This window comes from Desmodus rotundus, chromosome 4 (genome assembly GCF_022682495.2).
Source record: "Desmodus rotundus isolate HL8 chromosome 4, HLdesRot8A.1, whole genome shotgun sequence".
Classification (NCBI taxonomy): domain Eukaryota; kingdom Metazoa; phylum Chordata; class Mammalia; order Chiroptera; family Phyllostomidae; genus Desmodus; species Desmodus rotundus.
The window spans coordinates 10,253,860-10,279,317 of NC_071390.1; the positions used below are offsets into that span (position 1 = coordinate 10,253,860).

General features: G+C 54.2%; 1 protein-coding gene across 3 annotated transcripts in view; it reads left to right on the forward strand.

Moving 5' to 3' along the window:
- HSPA12A (heat shock protein family A (Hsp70) member 12A) overlaps positions 1-25,458 on the forward strand; it is a 137,822-nt gene that overhangs the window by 107,992 nt on the left and 4,372 nt on the right. For 2 of the 3 annotated variants that reach the window (XM_045191342.2, XM_024555567.3), the window contains 9 exons: positions 118-245; positions 3,123-3,309; positions 5,406-5,510; positions 9,853-9,969; positions 17,492-17,663; positions 21,432-21,518; positions 22,080-22,184; positions 22,860-23,118; positions 24,690-24,793. In XM_045191342.2, the coding sequence (XP_045047277.1) occupies positions 118-245; positions 3,123-3,309; positions 5,406-5,510; positions 9,853-9,969; positions 17,492-17,663; positions 21,432-21,518; positions 22,080-22,184; positions 22,860-23,118; positions 24,690-24,793 (1,264 nt within the window). The remainder of the gene's footprint in view (positions 1-117; positions 246-3,122; positions 3,310-5,405; positions 5,511-9,852; positions 9,970-17,491; positions 17,664-21,431; positions 21,519-22,079; positions 22,185-22,859; positions 23,119-24,689; positions 24,794-25,458) is intronic. The other variant, XM_053923422.1, reaches the window with a different exon arrangement.

Sequence of the window (25,458 nt, forward strand, 5' to 3'; positions counted from 1 at the left end):
AGCCAGAATGCAGACTGTCCTCTGTGATGTCTGGGCAGGCTGGGACCACCTGGGGTATCTTTCTGAAGGCCAGGTGCAGGCCCCCCCCAGCTCCTATCTTACTCGATATATCTGCAGAATGATGCCGACTCGAATGTCTCGGAGCAGCCAACATTTCTTGTGGTGGTGGCCATCGACTTTGGGACCACGTCTAGCGGCTACGCCTACAGCTTCACCAAGGAGCCAGAGTGCATTCACGTGATGAGGTGAGGGCTGTGGACAGGGAGGGGCCCCTGCACTTGGGAGACTTGGGGGGTGGGCAGGGGAGCGAACAGAGGGATTAGTTCAAGGAGCAAGCGAATGGCACTTTGGTGGCTTCTGGAGTCTGGCCCAACTCAGCCCAAACTCACTGTGCCACTGGACAAGCCACTTTTGATCTCCGGGCTCCAAATCCACGACCTGTGAGAGCGTCGCTTTAATTCCCACTTAGTCGGTCTGGGGAGGGGAATGGGTGGCACATTTGCAACCTGTCCTGGGCGAGGTCAGCCTGCAGCCTGGAGGAGAGGTGCCCGCTTAACAGGGTGTCTGTGGTGGACACTTGCTGTGTGACCTTGAGCAATTGCTAAACCTTCCAAACCTCAGTTTCCTCACCTGTGGAATGGGGGTGATGACAATGCCTGCCTCACAGGGCGCTTGGGCAGAGTGCCAGCAAAGTGAGACTTCTGGTCAAGTGCTGAGCACCAAGTAAACACAAGCAGGGAAGGTGCCTGTTCGTCAAGTGAAGAAAAGCCATGGGATGACAGTGGCCGCAGCAGAAAGCGTCGTACCTGAGAAAAAGCCAGTGAACCCAAAAGCGCCCCCACCCCCCACCCCCAGCGTTGCCCTGGGTCTCCTGGGCACGCTCCGTGCTAAGGACGCTCCCCGCCCACCCTGAGCACACAGCAGCCCAGCAAGCCCTCCCACCCACCCTGTCCACACGTGACCAACTGTCTACGAAGATTCTGGTCTGTCCGGCGCCAACACTGGCTCCCCCAGTCCGGCTACGGCCTTCCCGCAGAGTCTTTGGCCCCTTGCAGCTTTGGGAGCCAGAGACTGATCACCCCAACTTTCCAAATCCAAGGGTGGCTCTGAAGACACAGCACAATCGGCAGTTCCTCTAACTGGTAATTGTGGAGTCTCGTTATCACTCCCAGAGCAAGAGTTTAGGCCTTTTAAGAAAAGTGCCGTTTAAGACACGTGAGGGACAAATACCATATGATCTCACCTTTAACTGGAACATAATCAACAGAAGAAAAAAGCAAACAAAATATAACCAGAGACATTGAAGTTAAGAACAATGTAACAATAGCCAGAGGGGAGTGGGGAGGGGACAGTGGGGAGAGGGGTTTTCAGGAACTGAAACAAAGGACACATGGACAGAATCAAGGGGGAGGGTAGAGGCAGGGGAGGGAGGTGGGTTTGGCTGGGGTGGGGGGAGAGGTGGGGAGAAAATGCAGACAACTGTAATTGAACAATTAAAAAAATTTTCAAAAAAAAAAATAAAACACAAGTCGTAATGAAACTAACCCCACGAAGTCTTGGTTTAGGCCCTGCCTTTTCTCTAAAAAACCACATGTGACTCACCTGAGTCCCCGTACCGAGGGGCTCCGGAGACCCACGGTGTCATCTCCTCAGGAATCTTGAGAGGCCGGGTCTGGCAGAGACCCTGAGACAGCACAGCCCTCGGGGCCCCGCCGGACTGAGCCGGGGGGCTGCCCCCGGCCACACAGATGCTGCGAGGGTCTGTGCCCTGCCACCCTGCGAGGTGGAGCCCTTGGTGGAAAAGAGCACGCTGTTGTTAAAAGCTAGAGTCAGTGTTTGCCAGGGTCTCCATAGTCGTTTTAAGAAATGTTATTTCCAAGGGATAGTCACGCTATGAACATTGGGGCGGGGGGGGGGGGGGGAAGAATAGAAATAACTTTGACCTTGTTTGGGAGGGACACTCCCAAAACATCGGCAGTGTTGAGGGCCGCAGCGACGTTGTCTCAGCTGTCGTAGAGATTTTGGAAGGAGGATCCACCTGAATTTTACTTCAGTCAGAACATCAGAACATAACCGTGGTACAGACTGACAAGGTTATGAATGAGAAAGTTTACTTATTTGTATTTAAATAGGAACAAAGGAATAAACCACCGAAGGGAGCCTCACAGGAGGTCATTGCTGACATCAGTGTCAGTGTCAACAGTGACGGATGGCCCGTTTGTGAAGGGTGTGTCTGGGGCCCCTGGCCTGGGCACCCAGTGTGTCCCCCCCCCCCCCCCCCCCCCCCGGGATGGCGACCAGCCCCAGGTTTCAGTGGGGTCACCACAGGACTTAGCACCCTGGGCCACAGCCTGCACCGTGATGGATCTTGACTGGGAAACTGGCCAAGGATGATTCCAGACCCTTCTGGGTGGCAGAGCCAGGTGGAGGCTGGGTCTCCACCGGGACTGTGATGGCAGGGCTCCTGGTTTCTGCAAAGGGCCCTCTCTCCTCTAGGAGCCCAAGCTTGCGGCCTCTGCGATGCTTTGGCTTCTGCTCAGCACTGGGTCCGTCCAGTCCCGTCCTCCCTCTGGACAATTCGTCCCGCTCCCTCCCCCTCTTTCTTCCTTGGCTTTCTGCCCTTGTTCGGCTCTCTCACCTCCGCCCCCAGACGAGGCCTGGGCTGTCTCCTCAGCCTCCTGGCTTCCGTCTCCCTCTTGTTAGCCTGGCTTCCTCTGGTCAACCGCAGCTCTGATTCGTCATGCCCCTGCTCTAAAGCCTCCAGTGGCTCCCCATCACTAATTAAATCCCCAACTCCTGAGGCTCTCTCCAGCCTGGTTACCGCCACCTCCCCCAACTCGTTTCCCACGCTTCCTATGTGTACATACAATCCTCTTGTGTGCTCTTGATCTCTAACCCGCACACGCATGCCCCGTGCTCGCCCACCTATGAGCAGCCTGCGGTGCCCTTGCCTCCTTCAAATCCAATTATCTGTCCCCCACCAAGTCATTCCTTCATTCCTGAGCCCTGCATTCTTCTCCTCCCTGCCCCACCAGCGGGCACCTCTGCCTTCTCTGGCCCAGGGGCATTTCCCTGGGATTTCAAAAGAAGGTGCCATACCCTCTGCCTTTCCTTGGTGGCAGGCGATGGGAAGGAGGTGACCCTGGGGTGTCCAACCAGAAGACCCCGACCACCATCTTGCTGACCCCCGAGAGGAAGTTCCACAGCTTCGGGTACGCTGCCAGGGACTTCTACCACGACCTGGATCCCAACGAGGCCAAGCAGTGGCTGTACCTGGAGAGGTTCAAGATGAAGCTGCATACCACTGGGGTAAGCGAGCTTCTCCCTGTCCCCGAGTCCTCTGCAGTGACAGCCAGGGCTCCTCTGGGCTTGTGAGGGTGGGTCCTTCCAACCCAGGGGTTTCTTCTCCCAAGCAGAAATCCATGCCCATTTACCTTGATTTTAGCAAGAACAGGGCGCACCCAACACTTCTGTGGACCACACGGCCCCTTCGGATGTACACGTGGGTAGGGAGATGTTCAGCATATTTAACGACTTGTTTGCTTTGGAAACTGACCAGTCTGAGTGGACACTGGCTGAAGCACAGGCCCGGGGCCTGGGGCCTGCAGATTCTATGCCAGGAGACCCCCCCTTCAGTTGCTGGATTATTGGGAGATCAGGGAATCCTGAAGGAGGGACTTGGGGACAGGGACATTTAGGGGGATAAGAGCAGTGGCTGTTAACTAACCAGGTCAGACTGGGCCATTAACCCCCTGCCTGGGAAAGGGGGAAGCTCAGAAAATCAGTTGCTCAATGACTGGAGGCACTACTCCCCCAGCAGATCTGCCCCCAGCTTGCCCGAGCTCTGTGAGATGTCCAGGGCAGCTAGGGCTTCTCCTTCAAGCTTCGTGGATATTTTCCTAATTCTCAGTACTTAGAGATTCAGGGTGGTGATAGTGTTTAAGACCAGGACGCTGGGACAGACATCCCGGCTTTAAATCCTGCCTCTGCCACCGTCCAGATACGAAATCCAAGTCCCTAGCCTCTCCGTGCTTCATTTTACCTCTTCTGTAAAATGGGCGCACTGACGGGGCCTCCTCCGTGGGGGTTTTGTAAGGATAGAAGGAACCAAAACACGCAGAGCTCTGGAACCGTGCGGGTGCTGCCTCAGTTCTGGTCGATCGCCAGCTCCTATTGCCGTTGCTTTTACGTGTCACCATTGCATGCTTGTAGATGACAAAACAAATATTAGGGGGAAACCCAGCAGCAGAGCACCCTACTTTCCAGGGCTCCGTGCTCGTGGTGTGGGTGTCGCTCTGTGAAGCAAACTGGCTTCTGCTAGAAAGGCATCCTTCCCATTTCGCCTGGCAGGACTCAGGACCGAATTTCAGCTTGCATGGGTAGACGAACAGGAATTTTTTCAATTTGAATTTTTAAAATTCTGAGGCTGTGGCTTCCTGGTGCTCAGCCACATCTCTGAGCCTGGGAGCCGCTGCCCAAAAGCTGGGGTGTCTTTGCTGAGCATCAGGGGCAGGAAGTGGCTGGTCAGGAGGAGGGAGCTTGTGCAGATCCCTCAGGATGACTGGCAGGCTTCACAGGGCTGGTTTAGCAGCTTGATGCCCCTTCACACTCCAAAGGCAAAGCCTAATAACCCAACCGGGATCTATTCGGAGGCCTTACTGTTTCTTTTTTCCTTGGTGGTAATGAGCCTGTTGGTTCCAGCATGCTTGGGGGATTTCTCTGCCCATCCCCATTCTGCGGGGACATTTCTTGTCATTTTTTAATGACTTCAGTCCAAACAGCATTTTGCAGAGCATCCTCCACCCAAGGACTGCACTCAGCCTCTGGCGGAGGAAGGGAGGCAGTGATGCTGGGCTCCCCGCTGATCAGGCAGCAAAATCCTTAAAATAGGAGCTCTTCTATTTTGGTGCTTGGCTGGCAGCTCACTGGGGAACGAAAGCTTCAGGTCATTCCATGTCTGGCATCATGCATGTTAGTGAGTGGCATGATTATGTAAGCCTCTGCTGGGGTGCTCCTGAGCGTGGCCCTGTGTGCCCACGCGTGGCGATAGTATGTGAACTGCACTGGCAGTGGTGGCTGCTGCCTTTCTCAGTTCCTGGGCTCTGTTGCTGCCCTGAAACCTCTCTCCCAGAGGATCCAGGAGAGAGGGAGGTGGGGAGAGAGAGAGAGAAAGGAGAGGGAAGTAGAGGTGCAGCTGAGGGGAACAGCCAGGGCATCCGACCCAGTATCAGGAGTATCCCTCCAGGCCTGTGTTGGGGGGACACCCCGTCCTAGTCTGCCCCTCAGGCAGTGGGAACACGAATGTGGTTCACCAGCTTCCCCAGAACTCCGTGTGGCCATTTTCAAAGCTAGAAAGCAGGTCTGTCCTTTGCCTTCTTACTGTTTCGTTCCTTTCTTCCTGGCAGGACCTCACCTTGGATACAGACCTGACAGCAGCAAATGGCAAGAAAATCAAAGCCCTGGAAATCTTTGCTTATGCCCTGCAGTACTTCAAGGAGCAGGCGCTGAAGGTAGGACGCGTGGCAGCACCTGCGGTGGTGGGCGGTGCACTTGCCTGGGGGGAGAGTGGGTGGGCCGTGCCTTCAGAAAGCAGGATGCGCCCTCCTAACTGCAGGGGCGGAGGGGGGGGGCAGAAATGGTGCAGCCACTGTGGGAACAGTCTGGCAGGTCCTCAAAAGCTTAAACAGTCATCACGGGACCTGGCAATTCCACTCCTTGGTGTATACCCAAGGGAAACAGAAACACGTGTTCACGCAAACACTTGTACATGAACGTTCATAGCAGCACTACTACTCGTAGTGACTAGAAAGTGGAAACAACCCACATGTCCGTCGCTGGAGGAATGGGTAACTGAATGGGGTCTGTCCACACAGTGGAATAGTATTCAGCCATAAAAAGGCAGGAAGTACAGGTACGTGCTACAGCGTGGACGAACCTGGAAATCATCATGCTAAGTGAAAGAAGCCAGACACAGAAGGTCACATATTGTATGATCCATTTATACCCATGTCCTGAATGAGCAACTCGGTGGAGACAAAAAAGTGGATTAGTGGTTGCCGGGGGTGGGGAGAGAGGGAGTGTGGAGTGGCTGCTAAGGGGTGTGGGTGGTGGAATTAGATAGTGGGCTATTTGCACAGACTGTGAGAATGCTCTAAAACCCACTGAGTTGTGTACCTCACAAGGGTGAACTTTATGGTATGCAAGACACATCTCAGCGAAAAAAATGAAAAGAAAGGCAGGAGACACATGTAGCAACTGCGTGATCTTGGGTGAGGTGCTCGATGTCTCCAGTACCCACAGCCCTAACCTGAAGGGGGAGGCAAGTAACTGTGCCTCAGGGTCATCCAGTACTAAATGAAATAACAGCCCTGAAGTGCCTTCCTCAGACCCCACACAGAGCAAACACTTGGTGTAAATGATTGCTGCTGTCCCTCCTTCTCCCCACCACCACCCCAGAACCACGGAAGAAGCTGGCTGTGAGAGTAGCCCCCTGGGATCGCCCTGCCAAGGCTTGTGTGGTGATGGCCCAGAATGTGGAAAGCGGCTAATTTCTAAGTGGAATGTAGCCGTCCACTCAGTGTCCCCTCCCGTAGGCATGGTGCTGAGTGGGTGCAAATCGGGTGATTAAAGAGCCTCACATATTGAGCTTTATTCAAAACCAACTGGGAACTTCAGAAGCATTTGGTATTATATGATCACTAGAAGAAACCTAGTGAATTCTAGAGATAGGATGGAATAGAATAGGATGGAATGGAATGGAATAGGATGGAATAGAGTAGAACAGAATAGAATTAGAGTAGAATCCTAGAAATAGGGCTAGAGGGAGACGAAGAAGAAGTAAGAACATAATACTGCTTTCATGTATTCAAGTACTTTTTTTTGGTACTTTTGAGATGCCAAATCCTATGCATTTTCTGGCAGTGTAGAAATAAACACAGTATGGAGGAGCATGCAGTCAGTAGTCAATGGGTCAGTGTTGTGAGGGGGAACTGAGATTTCAGTGTTGGGAACAGCAGGGAAGGCTTCCTGGAGGAGGCAGATTGGGGGCCTCTCTCAGGCACAGCTGGAAAGGCAGGTGTTTTAAGCTGGTGGGAAAGCACAAAAACAGTTCAGGGGAAAGAAAAAGTAGCAAACATCCATGGGAAGCAGGTAGTTTGGGGTTGGCAAAGGTCAAGGCTGGGGATACAGCGGGGCTGTGAGTGAGCTCGGAAGAAGATTGTGCAGAGCCTCGAATGCCAAGCCAAGGAACTTCTTGGTAGTGGGGAGCCATCAAAGGATTTCTAGCAGGGGGATAAATGCCTTGGCTACAGGGGTACTAGAGGAACGGAGACCACAGTGGTCCTGAGGCTGTCCCCAGGGTGGCGGTCAGCCATGTAGACGCAGCTGACTCAGACCCTGCAGCAGGTTTGTCTGAGGCCTGAGGGTGAGGTCCTGAGTGAGACTCAGAGAACCGTGGGGTCATTTGGAGAATGTGAAAACCAAGAAGAAAGAGTGGGCCAGGGGAAGGGACGAAGTGGGTCTTGGAAGAAAGTTCTACAAGAAAGGGAGAGGGGAGAGAGATGGGAAGGCAGGGGTGTGGTAAGGCGCTGGAACCTGGAGCAGGGAGAGCACCGTCATGCCTGGGGGCAGCAGAGCAGAGCAGACCAGGAGGCACACTGAGAGGGTGACCACTGTCAGCCTGAAGGGCACAGATCCCAGAGGGAGGGCTCAGCGCTGGGTGGCCCAGGTGGCCACATGGGGGCCTGTCTGCCTGACCACAGGTGGCAAGTCTGAGAAAGTTGAAGGAGCAGATGGGGGCAGAATGCTCTGGGGGCCAAGATTTAGAGGAGGAGCCACAGGGAAAATTTAGGGCTTGAGAAAGTCCATGACCCTGGGCCAAGTTGGCCAAGAAGAAAGGAATGAACAGCTCATCTCAGAAGGGAGGAGGCAGAAGGTCAAGCAGGGCCTGGTGGTGGGTGGTTGCGGACTTGGCAGCTCAGCGTCTGGCTCCGGGACTGGCTAGCGCCTTCTCCCTGCAGGGAACGTGTGAAGAAACTCCGAGAGGAAAAGCTGTTTGAGGAGATTTACAGGAGCTAGGCCCTCCTCACGAGGGCCCGACAAGTGGATTCAGAGGGGACCAGAGTAAACGAAAGCAGATCTCAGAAATCCCAAGCGTGACGTAGCCTCATTCTCGAAGGAAAACAAGTGGAAGGGCCTGACGATGAGTCCGTCAGTTAATGTCAGGTTCCTTTCTCTCCCCTCCGAGCTGTCCTGGGTCCCCTGGTGACAGCTCATCCAAACAGCTATCCATAAAGCGAGGGAAGCCCGTCACTCAGGATTCGAGCTTCTTCCTGATCATTGTCGAAGACAGACTGGGTGGTAATAGGCGGCTTACACTCCTCCCCAGCACATGCCACATGCTCGCCTGCTTTCGAAGGCCAGACCTGCAAGGAAATAGCATGTGATAAAAAATAAGATAAAACAGAAACAAAAACAAAAAACCAGCTGCTTCACATTGGACCAAGGCAGAGATGTTTTTGATCCACGTTTTAAAAAAAGTTATGCTGACTATACATACCACTGCCAAACTGTACACTTAAAAATAGTAAATTTTCTATGTATTTTGTCACAATTAAAAATGAAAACAATTTAAAGGCAGGAAAAAATTAAGTGTACTGATTGAAGAGGAAATGAGTTCAGAGAGAGGGTGGGTCAGTCCAAAGATAACTATTTGAAACAATAGGAAAAGTGTGACACCCATCAGGAAAAAAACCCGCAGCCTGTTCGTCTGAACCGAGTCCCCACAGCCGCTCTGACGCAGAAGTGCGTTGGTGTGTGCCCAGTTTGGTTTCAGGTGCGTCTGGTGACTGTGGCAACAGGAGGGGAGGGGGAGGGGAGGAGCCAGCATGTGTCAGAGGGCTCCTCTGGGCCAGACGCTCCACGTGTGTTCTCACTTAATTTGGCCGCTGATGCCGTGGGTTAGGTTCACCCTCCCCATGTTGCAGATGGAAATACCGAGTCAGAACTATGCAGAGACATACCTTGTCTGACGGGACCTGGTGGGAACCTCTGAGACTTCTGCTCGTCCCGTTTATCCATATGCTTTAACCTTAACCCGGAGTTCAGAGCAGCATTTCTTGCTTAGGTCATGTCTTTCCTATCCTTCCTGTTCTGCCAGGAAAACTCCCCTGATGTGCTGGGCTGGACCGGAGGTAGGTGACGGTGACAACTCTGACAACTGCCACCGTTGTTAGGCATCACTGTGAGCCAGACATGGTTCTGGACAGGAGACCACGAGTGGACAATGCCTGAGTCGGGTCCAAGTCCAGATTTTGGCTCCGCGCTTTTTCTCTGTGTAACCGTCAAAAAGACAATGCAGCGAGGCCTTAGTTTGCCATCTGCAGAAAAGGGGCAGAGTTATAATCCCTCCCTAACAGGATTCGTGGCTGGGTGAGTGGAGATGAGGTATGCAAAGCACTGAAGGCTGACACGGAGGAAACTCCCCCTAAGTAGAGCTCTCAGAAAAGTATCCATCCCTCTAACAACTGTAGGAGTGGGGCATTATTACTTGTGTTGTACAGTTAAGGAACCTGAGGCCTGAGAGGTTGTCACTTTTCCCTCAGTCACATGGCTAGGAAGTGGCCAGAGGCCTCTGATCTGCCTGCCTCCCGCCTGCGGTCACATTCAGTGAGGGAAGGAGCTGGGAGCTCCCTGCTCCCCAAAAAGGCAGAAAACCGGCCCTTGCTCCCTGGCGCTGGTGAATCCTGGAGGCTGTGGAGTTTCAGTTCATAGCCAGGAAGCCTGCATTCTCAGCGAAGCCAACAGAGGACCAGCTGTATCCACCTGACCTTGTGGCACTTTGCTTGGCTTTAGGAGCTGAGCGACCAGGCAGGTTCAGAGTTCGAGAACGCTGATGTCAGATGGGTCATCACGGTGCCTGCCATCTGGAAGCAGCCCGCCAAGCAGTTCATGAGACAAGCTGCCTACCAGGTGAGTGCGGGGGTGGAGCAGACGGGGCCCAGGATGCCCACGGTGGTGACTGTCACCCACTCAGGTGTCCTCCAGCACGCGCAGGCTTCCTCCTGGGAGAGGGGCAGGGTTCAGACCAATTGGCTGTCTTGTGTTTGACAAGCGGGGAGGGGCTGGGCTCTGTTTTCTTTCTGGCTTTATGCACTTCCAGGTCCCATTGCAACTGCACAGTCCCTGGGGCAAGGGTTTCAAACTGCGGTTCAGAGACATTTCTTCATGGGTGACTTGCAGTTGAGAATTTCAAGTAAAAGGCTTGGAAAACAAGAACATTGGAAAAAGGAAGGAATCAAGACATGGCCCTGGGTATGGAGCAGGCAGATCAGCTTGGCGCTGAGGCTGAAAGCTGTACATACACAGCTGGGAAATAAAGGAAATCCGGTTTTCCTCCGTCTGTTTCACCTGCAAACGCACAGGAGCACGTGGGCTGTCACACCTGTCTGTTGGCAAACCCCCGGATGAGGGCCGTGGCACGGTAAGGAGTATGCAGTCAACACAGCGCCATGAAGGCAGAGCATTTGGGGGCTGATGGCCGGCCTGTCCCTCGTGGGCACCACGGCACTGAAACCCTTGTGGCTGTCACCCCGCACTCTGTTTGCAGACAGCTCATGCCACAATGGGGTTTCCATGAGGGTCTGACTCCTGGCAAGAAGTCAGTGCTGGTGCTGATCTACTGTTCGGATTCTGGAACGGCGCTGGCTCCTGTGTAACTACTTACTTAGACCCTTCGGTTAATGAAAGCCCATCCAGGAGCCTGGTCAACCCTGTGTCCTGAAAATTGGTGTTCAGAGCCATGGACCTGAGCCAGGCTAGAGAAAAGTCAGCAAGGTCATAGATGTCCTCTTGCCCACCACCACACCTCTCAGCACACAGCCACCTCTCCCAGGGGACACATCTCTGACGCTGAGTTTGTGGCCATGCTTAGGAACCTTTCCTTTTAAAACACCCACCAAACCCACTCCGAGTGTGGGAATGTAGTAAAATGGACACCTGGGTGTCATGAGCTGTACTCAGTCAGCACTTGGGGCTTCACTCCAGGTGGCAGGTGGAGTTCAAGGAAGGCACAGCTCCTCTCCTTTCCTGTCCCTTTCTTCCCTCCGCTGCCCCAGGCCGCCTCCTCTGTTCTCCCCTTCCTCTGTTCAGCGTGAGAATCTGGCTCAGTCTATGTCACTGCCAAAAATAGATTTGTTTTCATAGGGATGAAGGAAGAGGGTGGAAGTTCCAAAAAGGGGCAACTTCTTTAAAAAGAAAGAAAGCACAGGCGCACTTCAGCTGTCCACAGAAGCCCCGGCGTCCCGGCGCTTTCCCGTGGCCTCGGCCCGCAGGCAGTGTCCACAGACAGGACCCCGGGACGGCCAGTGTCTGAATTTTTCCCAGGAAGGAGACTCAAGGTTCACGGCTTTGACCCTCGTTCGCCAGCCCACAGGAAGACTTCAGCAATGAACATGTGACCCGGAAAAGGGTCCGTTCTTATTTTTAGCTTGAAAAAGAAAGAAGCGCAGTGGCCAGTGGATCTGTTGGGGCCGTCGGAAGTCTGGGCTGGCTCTTCCAAGGACAGCAGCTCTGAAACCGTGGGGGTTGGGGGTGGCCCCTTAACACTGGAGCAGCTGAGGAGGACGGAAACCGGTCCAAGGGGCGTGGCATTCTCTGGGGTTTGGGAATCAAAACTGGAACCAGCATAGCACCTCAGAGAGAAGAAGGGTCAGCGGGTCCCGAGCAGGGCCGGTGAGTGAGCATTGGTGGAGGCAGGGACTTAGCTTTCGGAAGCCCAGAGACACTCTGCAAACAGGCCTGTCTTCTCAGTCCTGGCTATCTTTTGTTGGGTGCCGTGGCTGTGCAGCTTAGTTTTCGACCCTTTGTAATTCTGATTTGATACTTGTGTTCAGTTTACAGTCACTGAGTGGATTTCAGGATGGCAGGGACCATTCAGTCACTGTCTGCTCACTCATTCATTCATTCATTCATTCATTCATTCAACAGACGTGTGCTTGGGGTGTTCCGTGTGCTGGGACCAGTGTAGGCACTGGGTTCATACCCTGTTCTCCAGCTGCTTGCCTCGGAGTATTTCACTGAAGTCTTTCATACTTCGGGAGGGGGCAGAGGGCACGTGAGGGGCACAGTTCTTTGCTGGCTTCTCTGTGGTTTCTTTAGCCTGTTTTCTTGAAGAGTCCGCATGGCAAAATGGAAGTGAAGCTTGCTATTTTGTGACCAAAATTAGCATCTCTCCAACTCTCCCTCCTCACCCCCATTTATTATCCAGAATAAGAAAGATGTGTACCTATGATGGTTAGTTTTATGTGTAAACTTGACTGAGTTGAGGGATATGCAGATATTTGGTCGAACATCATTCTGAGTGTTACTGTGAGGGTGTTTGGGGATGAGATGAACATTTAAATCAATTGCCTAAATTAAGCAGATCGCTCTCCCTAGGGCAGGTGGGGGAGGGGGGCTCAGCCAATCCTTTGAAGGCATGAGTAGAACAAAAGGCTGAACCTCCCTAGAATAAGATGGAATTCCTCCTGCCTGCCTGCCTTCAAACTGGGGCATTGGTTGTTTTGTCTTTGTTTGTTTTTTGCCTTTGAACTTGAACTGAAACATCTGCTCTTCCTGGGTCTTGAACCTGCCGGCGAGGGAACTATACCGTTATTGGCTCTCCTGATCCTCCAGCTTGCCAGCCGCAGACCTCCAGACTTGTCAGCCTGTGTACTCGAGGGAGCCAGTTCCTCATTATAAATCTCTTTCTATGCACACATGCACCCTACTGGTTCGGTTTCTCCGGGGAAACCTAACATAGACCCTGAGCAAAAAACAGTTTGGGCCCATCCAGTCTCTGACACCCAAGAGTGCACATCAACCCTTCCACTCACAGTGCCACCCATCAGCCTGGCTTCAGATGGAAGAGCCAGGAGGAGAGGGTAGGATGATCAGGGAAACTGGTCTTGTCCAACCTGTTTGCTTGTAAAAACGGAGCCCCTCCTTCCAGGCCTGTTGGAGGTTCCCAGGGCCCAAGTTCGCGTCAGAGTCCTGTGCTGCTCCTCAGCTCCCCCATCCACCAGCCTGGTGGAGGAGGAAGAGGCCTGGCCACAGATCAGGGGATGAGGCCCCAGGCAGCGTCTCCCACGGGAAAAGCAGGCCTGGCGTGAGCGGCCCTGGGGTGGGGCTTGGAGCTCCGGGACTCACTGCTTCAGCTGGGAACAGTTAAATCTGTGAAACCCCCCAGATCTCCACTTGTGTCAAGTGCTGTTGAAAAAGTAGGTTACATCTCTTTCTTGTATGATCCACGGCCTCAGGGCACCTTTAGACCCCTGCAGAGCATTCAGGAAAAGCAGAAACAACAGTGGATCCCCCTTCTAGGATCTTCAGAAGAGACCTAGAGTGGAAGGTGGTTCCACTGAGTCTTGAGGGCTTCCTGGAGGAAACAGTCCAGGTTATTTCTAGAGGCATTTTTGCCTGAAATATGTAACTCTTGTTAGGTTCCAGAAACCTGTTAAATAAATGATGTTTCCCTACATAGGGTGATTTCATATAGCACGGATTTGCAGCTTGCATTTGCCTCCCTTTCTGAGCAAAATGGCAATGAAAAATAATCATACCAGGAAGAAAAAAACCCCACATAAAACAACCCCATGACACCCAGAGCGGAGGCAGCTGTAGCCCTTTGCAGCGGGACGCCGGGCCAGCAGAGCACCCAGCCATCTGGCCGTGGTTCTCAGCTGTAAACACAGCCCTGCTGGATTTTTCTAGCCGACTGCTGGGCGGAGGAGTGGTGTAGTCAGTGTAGACACCCACGGCCTTGGCCTCCCTGAAGTCACCCACCTGCTGCTCCTCCCTGCTGCCCCAGATGCGCGGAGGAGTCAAATGGGGTAGTGTGCTCTTGGTTCAGACACTTTCTGTTTGCAGAGTCCCTGGGTCCTGTCTGTGGAATGCACACTCTGGTTCAGGTTTGCAGAGGGGAGTGTCCGGAACTTGCAGAACTGGATTCTGGCTGAAGGGATGCTCAGTTCATTCATTTAGCAGCTCTTCCCTGAGCCCCCACTGTGTGCAAGGGGGCAAGGAGACTTGCCTGCTGCCCATAGAAAACACAGCATCTTGCAGGAGAGGCCAGACATGTCCACGTGGGCCCCAGTGGAGGAAGAGCTCACACCAGCATGGTAGCTGTGAGACCCCAGCTCCAGAGGCAGAACTGGCAGAAGCAATGAGAGCTCTTTTGCTTCAGGTGCCCCTGGCCTGATCCCAGGCAGTTGGCCCCCAGGTCTCCTGACAGCTGTTGCGCTGGCCAGAGAGCTTCTGTTGAAAAGCCTACAAGTGTTGATGCAGAAACAGCCCACACTTCCGGGCACTAGACCCTTCTGCCCAGAGATCAAGACAGCTGAGTTTTCGACTCTGGCGGATTCTCTTGTATTTCCTCCTTTTCTTGGAGTCCACAAGCAGCCCTGGGACCCCTCCCTGAGGAGGTGGAACCTACCCAGAACCAGCTGCATCCTCTTGCCTGTCCCTCAGCTTTTCACTGGCCACCATGGGAGCTGCTGGCGGGGGCACACCCTCTCAACTCTCAGTGAGGAGAATGATGGCTTGGCTCAAACAAACAAGGGGCTTCCTCTGTGCTGGGTCTGTCAGACATGGCCCAGCCCTGCTCTCACCTGGCCTTCTCCTCCCCTCTGGTTTGGGGTCCTCTTCGCCTCCATTCCCCATCTGCATCTTCTCCCAGGGTCGTGGGGAATGCCCTCTGGAAATGGGCTGAAGCTTTTGCTGTGGGGCCGCAGCCAGCCAGCTGGGGAGACAGATAGAAGGCCTCCCCTACCGGGTTCCTCCACGCTGTTTTAGGCACCTGGGTCCCGGGGGTCTTTTATGTTTTCAGGATGCCCAAGCATCCTCCTGGGGGGCTGTCTCAGCTGCACACCAGGTACACTCAGACACATCGAGCTGGGTGATTTTACTCAGGCTCTTCACTTGTCTGGTCTTCTTGATGTGATTTTTCTGTGTAGATATTTCACCTCTAAGTCCAAGTTCCTGCTCAGAATTTCAGGCGAGGTGTGGAAAGGAGTGACAATTATTTTCTGTTCTTCTTTCTGCCTTCCCGTCCTTTCCCCACTGCCAGGCCCAGGCCCAGGGGCTCTTTCCAGCCACATGGTGGCTGCCTAGCAGGTTGCCGTCCTGGTGAGACGTGATGGCGGTGATGTGCCTTATGAGTGGACAGGGCCTTTGCCTTTCCTCCTTCACTCTGAATCCCTGGGTGCTGCTCTGGCTCTCTGCGGGCCCCACCTTGCCCCCAAGTTTATTTTCAATTCCAAACTTGGAGGAGAGTCTGATGCATGTAGGCTCCGCTGGTCTTTCCTTGCTCACCCCGTGTTGTGGAAGCCAGGCCTGGTAGCTTCCGTTCTAGGAGCTCCTTGACTTTGCAAACCCACGAGAATGGAAAAGTGAACCCATGATTGCTGTCCTTTAGGAGGGGCTCCTCTTGGTTTTATTTTGGGTTTCCCTCTCTGGAATCCTGGGGATGGAGGTTCAGAGGTCTCACCATTTCTGGCGACACTTACGGTGTGTAATCCATGTCCTCTTTCATTGGGTACTGTAACCTCAGCTATTTTTTGTGCCAAGGGTGTCTGATGTGACCCTGTGAGAAAGTGAGGCTGGGACAGGGGACTTTTAATCCTTGAGTAGGAAGCAGTGGGAAGTCTTATCACACGTCTGTGTCCATGGTCTGTTGACCGGTGTCAGCAAAGGGCAGACCCCGTCTAGTCGACCCAGGGACCGAGCTGACGGGCCACAGCCCAGGGTGCAAGGCACTGAGGAGGCAGGTTTCCTGTGGATGGGGCAGGACGCGTGTGTGGTTCTGTCTGGTTTTGTGAAGTCATTCTTCCAGAAGTTTTACCACCTGCTTTGGGCGTTTGGTAGTGGCAGAGGGGAGGTGTTCAGTCCCCTGCCTACACATGGTTTCCCAGGGAGACATAATTTATTGGTTCATTTGGGGGATGGCCTAGGCAAGTACAGGCAGCGTGTCATCAGGAGCTGTCCCAGAGTAAAGAAAGGGGTAGAGATCGTACCTCGAAGCCAGTTGAGGGAGGAGCATTAGACACACCGGGGAGTTTTGTCCAAGACCTCCCAAAGGCCTGGGCCCCACCCCGGAAACTGGACTCACTCAGACCAGGACAGCTAGGAAGCGAGTAAAGAGCCGGTCTGCAAGGCGCAAGATCTGGGCCTGCGCCCACTCTGCTACTATGGGTTGGGTACCTTTGAACTTCAGGGACTCAAAGGCCCATGTCCCAGGACACCTGGGACAGTTGGTCACCCTACCTCTCTGAGCCTTGGTTTCTGCGGAAAGTGAAGGAGTCGGATGAAGGTCGTGAAGGTCCTTTGCAATTCTCACATTATAACCTGGGTCCCCCCACACCCAACAACCACACCTCCTTAGCTCCTTCCCCCGGTGACTGCAGGCCGTCTCCTCCTGGGGAGAGGCCCCTGTGCATGTGCGACATCAGGAAGACCTTCCACCGCCAGCCGACAGGGTGAGGCCACTGAACCTCATGAGCTGGGTGCAGCGCTGGGGGCCTTCTACAAGGTGGCCGTGGCACCAGGACAGCATCCCGAGGTTCCCTAGGAAACGGGACCAAAGACAACAGACCAAAGACGACAAAAACGGTGACAGGAACACAGAATGCCTCCGTTTCCCTCGTGCTGGCAGCCAAGGAAACCCCATGCACTTGAGCAGCTTCAACAAGCAAGCGGGACCTGGTGCTTAAGTTCAAGGCCATGAGAGGTGGGCAGGGACCTGGTCGAGGCCACGCCAGGCTCGTTTTTCTGAGCACCCTCAGCAGGGTGATCCCAGAGCCTCCCAGACTGGCCCTCTGAAGGTCTGGAGGAATGGGACTGGAACAAGCCAGATGTCACAGCAGAAGCAATGCCGCTATTCAAGGGATAAGACGACTGCCAGCTGCCTTTGCACCCACACTCCAGGAAAGGGGGTGCTGTGTGGATTCCAGGGGCCTTGCTCCTGGAGCGCTGGAGCCCCCCAGTCAGATTCCCACACAGCAAAATCCCATGCCAGCTAAGGACTGGCGATGGGCCACTTGTGTCCTAGGCCAGCAAAGACGGGCTTGTTCTGACTCAGTTGGACTATTTGGCTTCTTATAGGCAAAACCAGAGCATATGTCTCCCCCCCGTAATGGTTTTCCAAATTTTGGGGCCTTTTCCCCTCATGCTTCTCAGTTCTGGGCTAAGCAAACCCCAGATGCAAGAGGCCCCGTGGCCCAGAGTCTGCATTTCCCAAGGGTGCTTATGTTTTCTTCAGCCAGTGTTTGGGTACCTGGCTTAGGGCCCAGCACCCAGGCACTGCCAGTTCTAAGCTCTGCGGAGGCCTATGGAGGGAATCTCTCAGACCAGTGGAACACAAGTGTCCCTTCCTTGGGGATGACCACCCCAGGTAAGGGCGTCCTCGGGCAGTCCCGGCCAGGGAGCCCGGATCCCAACCTCGGCTTCTGTCTTCCAGGCAGGCCTGGCCTCCCCCGAGAACTCGGAGCAGCTCATCATCGCCCTGGAGCCCGAGGCGGCCTCCATCTACTGCCGGAAGCTGCGGCTGCACCAGATGATTGAGCTGAGCAGCAAGGCCGCGGTCAATGGGTACAGCTCCAGAGACACAGTAGGAGCTGGGTTTGCACAGGGTACCTCTGCTCTCTCTCTCCCCCTCCCCACTCTCTCCCCTCCTGCCCCTGCATGTGCCTGGGCCTCTGTTATTTAAATGCACTCAGCACAGTGACCAAGGTGCTCCCAGAGAGGCTGGTGTTAAGCGTCTCTGTGCTCAGCCCCACCTTTACCTGGCCCCTCCTAAGGGTCCCCATAAATTTGTCAGTGGGTACCGTGGTTCACCACCCACCCACATGCCTTAAGAGGGAGGCGGGCACTTCTTTCCAGAAACTTGAGGGGGGCCTGAGAGCAGTCCTTGGCCTTGCGTTTTACTTCTCTTGATCTTTCTTGTCTGTTAACTGATTCTTAATCTAATGCCATTTGCCTGTTATTAATTCCTCCATTAAGACTGTTGATTTATTGCTGACTCACTCATTGAGGCCATTTTGTGTGTGAAGAGCTCATTACGTGTCTTCGCTATAAACCTGGCGAGAGTCAAAACTACGGACGAAAAGGGCTGATTTTTCCTCACCTGGCTGATGATTCCCTCAGTGGGAAAAGGTCACCTGCCTAAGGAGACTCAGGAACTTAAGGGGGCTCTTAAGGAACTTTTTCATTCTTACCTGTATGTAAGCAGGTCACAGTCTTGGTCCCCAGAACTGTTCTCCCTGGTGTCCAGGGCTCTGTGGGTCTGTTCAGGGCCACCGAGTGTGCAGACACCTTAGGTCAGGGTCAAAGCCACCACTGTGAGCGACTTGGGAAGCTAATCAGAATTCTGTGGGGTGGCGCACAACTCTGAGCTCTGTCCCCGGGTGAGGGCCTTGGGTGCAAAAACCCACCCATCACCCACTCAAGAAGGCCAAGTCCAGGAGGAGAGGGGTGACATGTGCCAGGACCATCACAAACTGTTTCCCCTATGGCCTTGTCCCCAGGTTTTCCTTGGTCCCCCCACCTGAGGCACACCTGAGACCTTGGGACCTGGGCTCACCCTTAGCAGGTGCACATGCCTGCCCAGAAGGCACCGGGCCGTCTCCTCCCGGCCTCTCCTGTTCCCCTTCACAGGGTAGCGCTGCCCCCGCGGCCACCGCTCTGCATTTCCACCCAAGACTGGGGAGTCTGGGAGCCTCGGCTGCAAGACAGAGGCACCGAGTTCCTTGTCACCACGCTGCTGCCCCAGCCTGCCAGGGCTGTGGGTTCGCACCTCAGATCCGACGCACCGGAATGTGTGCAGACAGGCTTCCCTTTAAATATGTTATTTATTTATTTTTGGAGAGGGGGGAAGGGAAGGAGAAAGGGAGGGAGAGAAACATCTGCGTGTGGTTGCCTCTCGCGTGCCCCCTACTGGGAGCCCGACCTGGCTGGCAACCCAGGCATGTGCCCTGACTGGGAATTGAACTGGTGACCCTTTGGTTCGCAGGCTGGCGCTCAATCCCAGGGCAAAACAGGCTTCCCTTTAAATCTCAGGGCTTGGCTTGCCTTTTCCTAGCAGCGCTCGGCCTCAGCACCTGCCGAGGTTAGCCTTACTGCTAAGTCAACTGCGTTGTTCTAAATCCTCAGGATGACATAGTTATTTAAATTTCCACCTTCATTGTTTTAACTGAAAAAAAGAGGAATGACTGGGCTTTTCGTCTTACTTGCTGGTTCTTACTCAGTTGTTCAGAAAAAGAAATGCCTAAGAATTAGCTAATTAGAGTTAGCTCTTCTTACCACTTCCTAATCATAACCCATTTGAGGGGAGAACTGTTTTTGCATGCTTGCCTTCCCCGAGAACTCAGTTTTTGGTGTCCTTTCCTTTCACACGCCCTGTCTCCCCCCCACACTGCTTCGTGCCTGTGTCCTGTGCCTTGTGGACTTTGCTGTTGTCTCCTGTGCTCAGAGCGTCTTTAGGTTTTTAAATCTTCAGATTGTTGGCAGAGAGGCAAGGCCCCGTCTCAGCCTTGGGCTGCAGTTAAGGCTTCTCTCCCAGCACCCCAGGGTGCTGTCTGGGGAGGCCTGGCAGGGCACTTAATCAGGAGCACCTGGGCAGCGTTGGTGCCCTGAGACCCCGCCCCCCCAGGCTGTCCCCTGCCCGGAGGCCCCTCACAGTGGACTCCCAGGGGACCCCTCAGAGGAGAATGGGGCCGGCGCTTGCCCCCAGTGCCACAGGGTTTGCTGTGGGTCGTTTATTTTACTCCAGGGGGATTTAATGAGATCAGTAAAAGGATACATTTTTCACAAAATGGGCTTAATTTGCCTGAAAAAATGGGATAAGTTTTTGAGCGCTCAGAACATGTTTTGTTAGCTTCGCTTGGCCGTTTTTTATGGAGGCCATTTTGTCAGCCATCCACATTGTTTTAGGGAACCAGGTGCCCGTGACAGGATCTGTAATAGAAATTCGTCTGGAGCCGGTGCTGGGAACAGGAGAGAAGCCCCGAATTTGGGGATCCCTCCCAGGCCTGCAGGAGCTCTCTAATCAGGGGACGGCCTCTCCACCGTAACCCAGGGCCCGAGGAACTTAGAGCTGGCCCAGCGTGTGCCGTTCTAGTCCCCAGAGAAGATGCTGTTTTGCAAATTGCTCCTTGCTGAAAGGCTAGGGTCCGGGGTCCTCTGTTGGATGAACAGCAGCAGACAGATTTGCGGGGCAGCTCAAAGTCTGCAGCCCCCCTTCAGGGACTAACGAAAGGGGTGTGGACAAAGTTGGGGGAGGGGCAGCAGAGCCGTGCTCAGAGCCTGTGTCTGTGAAGTTAGGTGGCTGCTCTAAGTCGTGCACGGTGGCGGTCGTTGTGGGGCACCAGGTCCCAGACTTGGCGCTTTACCTACTGCGAGCCAGGGGTCACATTGGCTGCTTAGGACGAATCAGAGAGCCTGTCCCCGCTCTGCCTGTGAGGAACTTAGGCCAAGTCTGATTACCCTATTTTGTGGATGAGGAAAGTGAGGCCAAGGGTGGCTGAGTTGCCCAAACTCCCACCTCGGCTGTGCCCTGCTGCCTCCCAGGTGTCCTGTCACTGCACCTTTCCCACTTCTGCACGTGCACTCTGCTTTTCCAGACTTCACTGTAAATTGTGATCTCTCAGGCATGCCGGTCCCTGGTCGCAGGGTGATTTCAAGCTGCCAGACAGTGCAGGAAGCGCAAGTCCCTCACCTCCCTGGCTGCTTTCCTCATCTTAACACGGACCTTGAGTGGTGGCCTGTCTGCCTCCCGGGGCTGTCGGGAGGCCAGTGGGAGATGAAATCCCCCACGCATTCCCCAGGCACAGCCACAGCCAGCGTCCCTCAGTGCACTTGGAGATGGTGGTGCTGGGCTGTGCTCGTTTCAAACGCGCCACCTTCTGGCCAGCGAGCGTACTGGCTTCAGGCAGTGGCTCCAGTCCAGTCCATCCGGGATCCAGGTTAGGAAAACATGCCCCACGTCCCTTGCATCAGAGTTTCTTGATGTGAAACCATTTAACCAAGTGCACCGAAGGCCGCTTGGCAGGCAGCTTCGTCCCTGGGACAACAAAGTGAGGAAATTGGCCCATTTGGTTAACCCTTTCCTCCCAATGTGTCGCTGGAGGATGGGGCTCTCATCCAGGGGAGCTTTGCAGCAGGGTCCAGGCTAAAGCTGACCCACAGATGAGTGTATGAAGGCCGGTGGCAGCAGCCACTGGCTCCGGAAGAACTAGTTATGTAATTCCTGGTGCTGTCGTTCTGTAGTTGTTTTGATCACGTTGCACTAAATGTTCTGTCCCTAAACCTCCTCATGCTGTTGCCTCCACTGACTGCCGACGACGGACGGCCCGCTTTTTCATGCTCTCACCCGTCGTCGTTTTCTTTCTGTCGGCCACTAGCTAAGGAACACGTGCGGCGCAACCGGCAGAGTCGGACCTTTTTGGTGGAGAATGTCATAGGAGAGATCTGGTCCGAGTTGGAGGAAGGTAGCGTCCTTGAATGTCCTTTGCCTGTGCTGGATTTGTGTGTGCGTGCGCTGCTGGCAAAAATGCTTTCCTACTTGTTCGTTCTGCACTTTCGGAAAATGTTCAGAACCAGTCGGTTTTAGACACTACTCGCCCAGGGAGAGCTCTTTTTGGAGCTGTAATTTTGCATGTTTTAGAACCACGTAGACGCTTTATAAGAAGGGTAGGGATTGGAACTCACCAGTTCCAGGATAAGTCTTCTGTTAAACAGCAGGTCATTTTACGGCGCTGTTAACTTGGCGGGAAGCCGCCCACCTGGACACGCCAGGTGTGCAGCTGCATGCGCCGGGAATGCTTAGCTTGAGAGATTCGCGCCCCTGGGCTCTCTGTCACCATGCTAGCGACACTCTGGCGGACAGCACCGCCTTCCCTTCAGCCACGAGTGACGCGCTGTGCAGCTCACTGGCAGACCTGCTGTACTGGTGAGGAGCGTGGGGCATACAGGTCAGTGCCCACCAGCTTGCTTCGGGATGGCTTGAAAGCAGTCTGTGTAAAGGATGGCTGTTTTGTTTTCTTTATCAGGTGACAAATACGTGGTTGTGGACAGTGGTGGTGGCACCGTGGACCTGACAGTGCATCAGATACGGTTACCGGAGGGGCACCTTAAAGAACTGTATAAAGCAACAGGTGAGCCCCTGCGTGGCTGATTGCCTCCCACCCGGCCTGTTCGCCGTTTCGGATTTCTCTCAGCATCTCATTCACGCGGGACAGCAGGCAGGAGAAGGTGCCGAGGCTTATTTAAGATCGGGAAGCAAAGTGCAGTTAAATCTCCTCTCAAACTCACACCGCCGTAACGTGGCTCTTGGCATACGGTGAGCCTGTTTCAGCTCCTGGCCAAGGAAGTGCGTTTCGGAAGGTTGTGGGAGGGCGTAACTGAAACCGGGTGTCACTTGGGATGCAGTGCTGTGGCTAAGCTAGGGCTAAGCTTTCTAGGAAGGTCCCAGGACACCTGGACTTGGACCCAGATTGCCAAAGCACAGGGCAGGCTCCTTCCCTCGGTCAGGGGGGGCGACAAGTAATGAGTAGGCACAAGGACTGAGCGAGGCCCGCTTGTGAAAACCGCGGCACTCCTGGTTCCTCCACTGGGTCACTTTTATTTAAAGAGCAGTTGATTTTAAGCAGAACCCTCCCTGAGGCGTGAGAAGAACCTGAGTATAATCACAGCTGCAGGCTCCCGCTCAGGGGGGCCCGAGTTTGTGCTCCTCCGCGTTTCAGGGGGACCAGGGCAGGCTGGCTGTCAGAGTGTGGGTTCTGCTTCTCACCGTCTGTGACGTGGTGGGCTCCACTTTGTTCCTGACGCAGGCGGACCCTATGGATCCTTAGGGGTAGACTATGAGTTTGAAAAGCTCCTGTGTAAAATATTTGGAGAGGATTTCATCGAGCAATTCAAAATCAAGCGTCCTGCGGCCTGGGTCGACTTGATGATTGCGTTTGAGTCTCGCAAAAGGGCGGCCGCCCCGGACCGAACCAACCCGCTGAACATCACCCTGCCCTTCTCCTTCATTGATTACTACAAGAAGTTCCGCGGGCACAGCGTGGAGCACGCCTTGAGGAAGAGCAAGTGAGTAGGGCCTACCCTCGGCTCAGGACACTCGGGGGAGCGGAGTGGGGAGAGCGGAGTGGCTTGGCCACCGTGGTGCAGTTGCCCTGAAGCGTATAGTTCACTGGGAAAGACAAGTCCAGAGCTGGGTTCTTTTTTTCCATCTGTAAGATTTTTGTTTAAAAATCGTTGATTTCATAGCATCCTTCAAAGTGACAAGTGAATTCTTTTTTTTTTTTTTATTGGTGGAGGTGTAAGGAGAGTATCACTAAGAATCCATGGATTTAAGCATATTTGATGTATTGTAAACCGTGCAGTTATATCCTAAGCGATGCTCGAATTGTCCCATCTTGGCCCATGGGAGCCTGTCTGGGTTGGCTCCTGCGTCATCAACATGACCTTCGTGGTCTCCAGCAGTCTGTGCCGTGTGGTCAGTGAAGATGCCCTGACTCATCTTGTACGTGCCCCACCTCCCCCGTCATTGGTTGTTTCTCTGAGAGGCCCTGGTTCCTATTAGTGGGGAACACAGTAGATTTGACTCCAGGGGTCCTAGCCTGCCCTTACTAGGCTAACATTCCCTCTGCCCCAGGTCCCCTGCAGGAGGCACCTGCTTCTGCTGGGGCCTGCCAGCCCTCCCTGGGGAGACTGGCCGCAGCCAGCCACTGGGTCACGCGACACTGTACCACATTGTCCTTTGGCCTAAACTGTGGAAAGAATTCCTGGTCTGTGACACATGGCAGCATCTAGAATGTGATGCGGGGAAGCAGCTGGTATGTGCTTTGCTTCAGGGACAGAGATGCCATTTGTTTGGTCCCTTTAAACTTGAGCATAGGCGGGGTACACCCTGCACCCAACAGCCCCTGGCTTTCCTTCGGTACTACAGAGATTGCAAAATGTTTTCACAGATGGGGCATGCACCTCGCTCTCCCCAACCACCCCTGCGAGGGAGGTAAGGCAAGTGGCATTATCCTTGGTTTGCAGACAAAAAGCCGGGCTCAGAGAAAATCCTTGCCCAAAGTCCTGTAGCAGCCAAGTGGTGGGGGCCGGACTGGAGCCCAGCAGCCTCGACTCCCTGTCCAGTGCTCTTTCAGCCCCACACCGCTGCTTTGGACGTGCTGCTCCTTTGACAGAGCCGGTGAGGGACACCGGTAGGGTTAGGCTTCTCACTGTCAGGGGACAGGTGCCTGCAGGGCTGCACCTGAGCACACAGTTGCCTTGTGTGGGAGCAGGTGGACACATCGCTGGAGCCTTTAATGGGCTCACATCCGATTCTTGTTGAATCACAATATGGTCGTTGAAAGAGAGAGATCCCTTTATCTCCTTGTTCTCTGCACTAGATGTTGGCTTCTACTCTCCCAGGGGAAGGTTTGCCACAGTGGAAGGCAAAGAGGAACAGAAGAGAGTGCTTCTTAGTGTTAGAGCTTCTAAGGGCCGAGGTCCTGGCAGTTTAGAGTGTTTCCGAGGACTTTAAAACCCCTTTCTGCCCTCGGATATGGCAGCTGTCCTGCCGGGGCCCGTGCCTCTGCCTGTCTGCGTCTCTGGGCACAGTTTGTGCGCTTACCACCTGTTTCTCTCTGTGCCGTGGCCCACAGCGTGGATTTTGTGAAGTGGTCCTCGCAGGGCATGCTGAGGATGAGTCCAGATGCCATGAACGCCCTTTTCAAGCCAACCATTGACAGCATCATCGACCACCTCCGTAAGTCTTGGCCAGGGCTCAGCTGCTCAGGGGCAGAGCCGAGAATGGGGACTGACTTTTCTGGCACCTCCGACCATGCACGTGAAGTCAGGTTGGCAGACGGCCGGGGGCAGGACCACATCCATGGGCAGATGCTGGGTGCAGGCTCTAGACCCCTGCTTTCCAGGTACTGAAAGCAGCAGAGAGTCTGTCTTCACCTGGGCCTTCCCTGTGGCCCCACCAGTCAGAGAGCTGGGAGCTTTGTGGCAGAATCATCCTCCAGCCACAGGCCCTAGGCAATGTACAGCCTTTGCCTGATGGGGAAAAATTAGGAACCTCGACCCTTGCAGGGGAGAAGGAACTGTCATGTGAACCAAAGACAGGTCCCCACAGGAGGGGAGACAGAGTCTGGCTGTGCAGCTGTCTGCTGTCTCAGTGGCCTTGTCTAGCCAGAGACACACAGGAGACTCACTGGGGACCTTTTCAGTATCCGGTATCCAGGGCTCCACCTACCAAATCACAACCCCTAGGGGTGGGGTGGGATTTCTATGAAAACCAGAGAGGCTGTCTTTACTTAACAGAACCACAAGCTCGCGAGTGTTACTTGTTTTCCTTTATGCCTGACAACGACTACTTAACGTGATCACTGTCTGCTGTGAAAACGGGTTCCTACTTAGCAGTAGCTG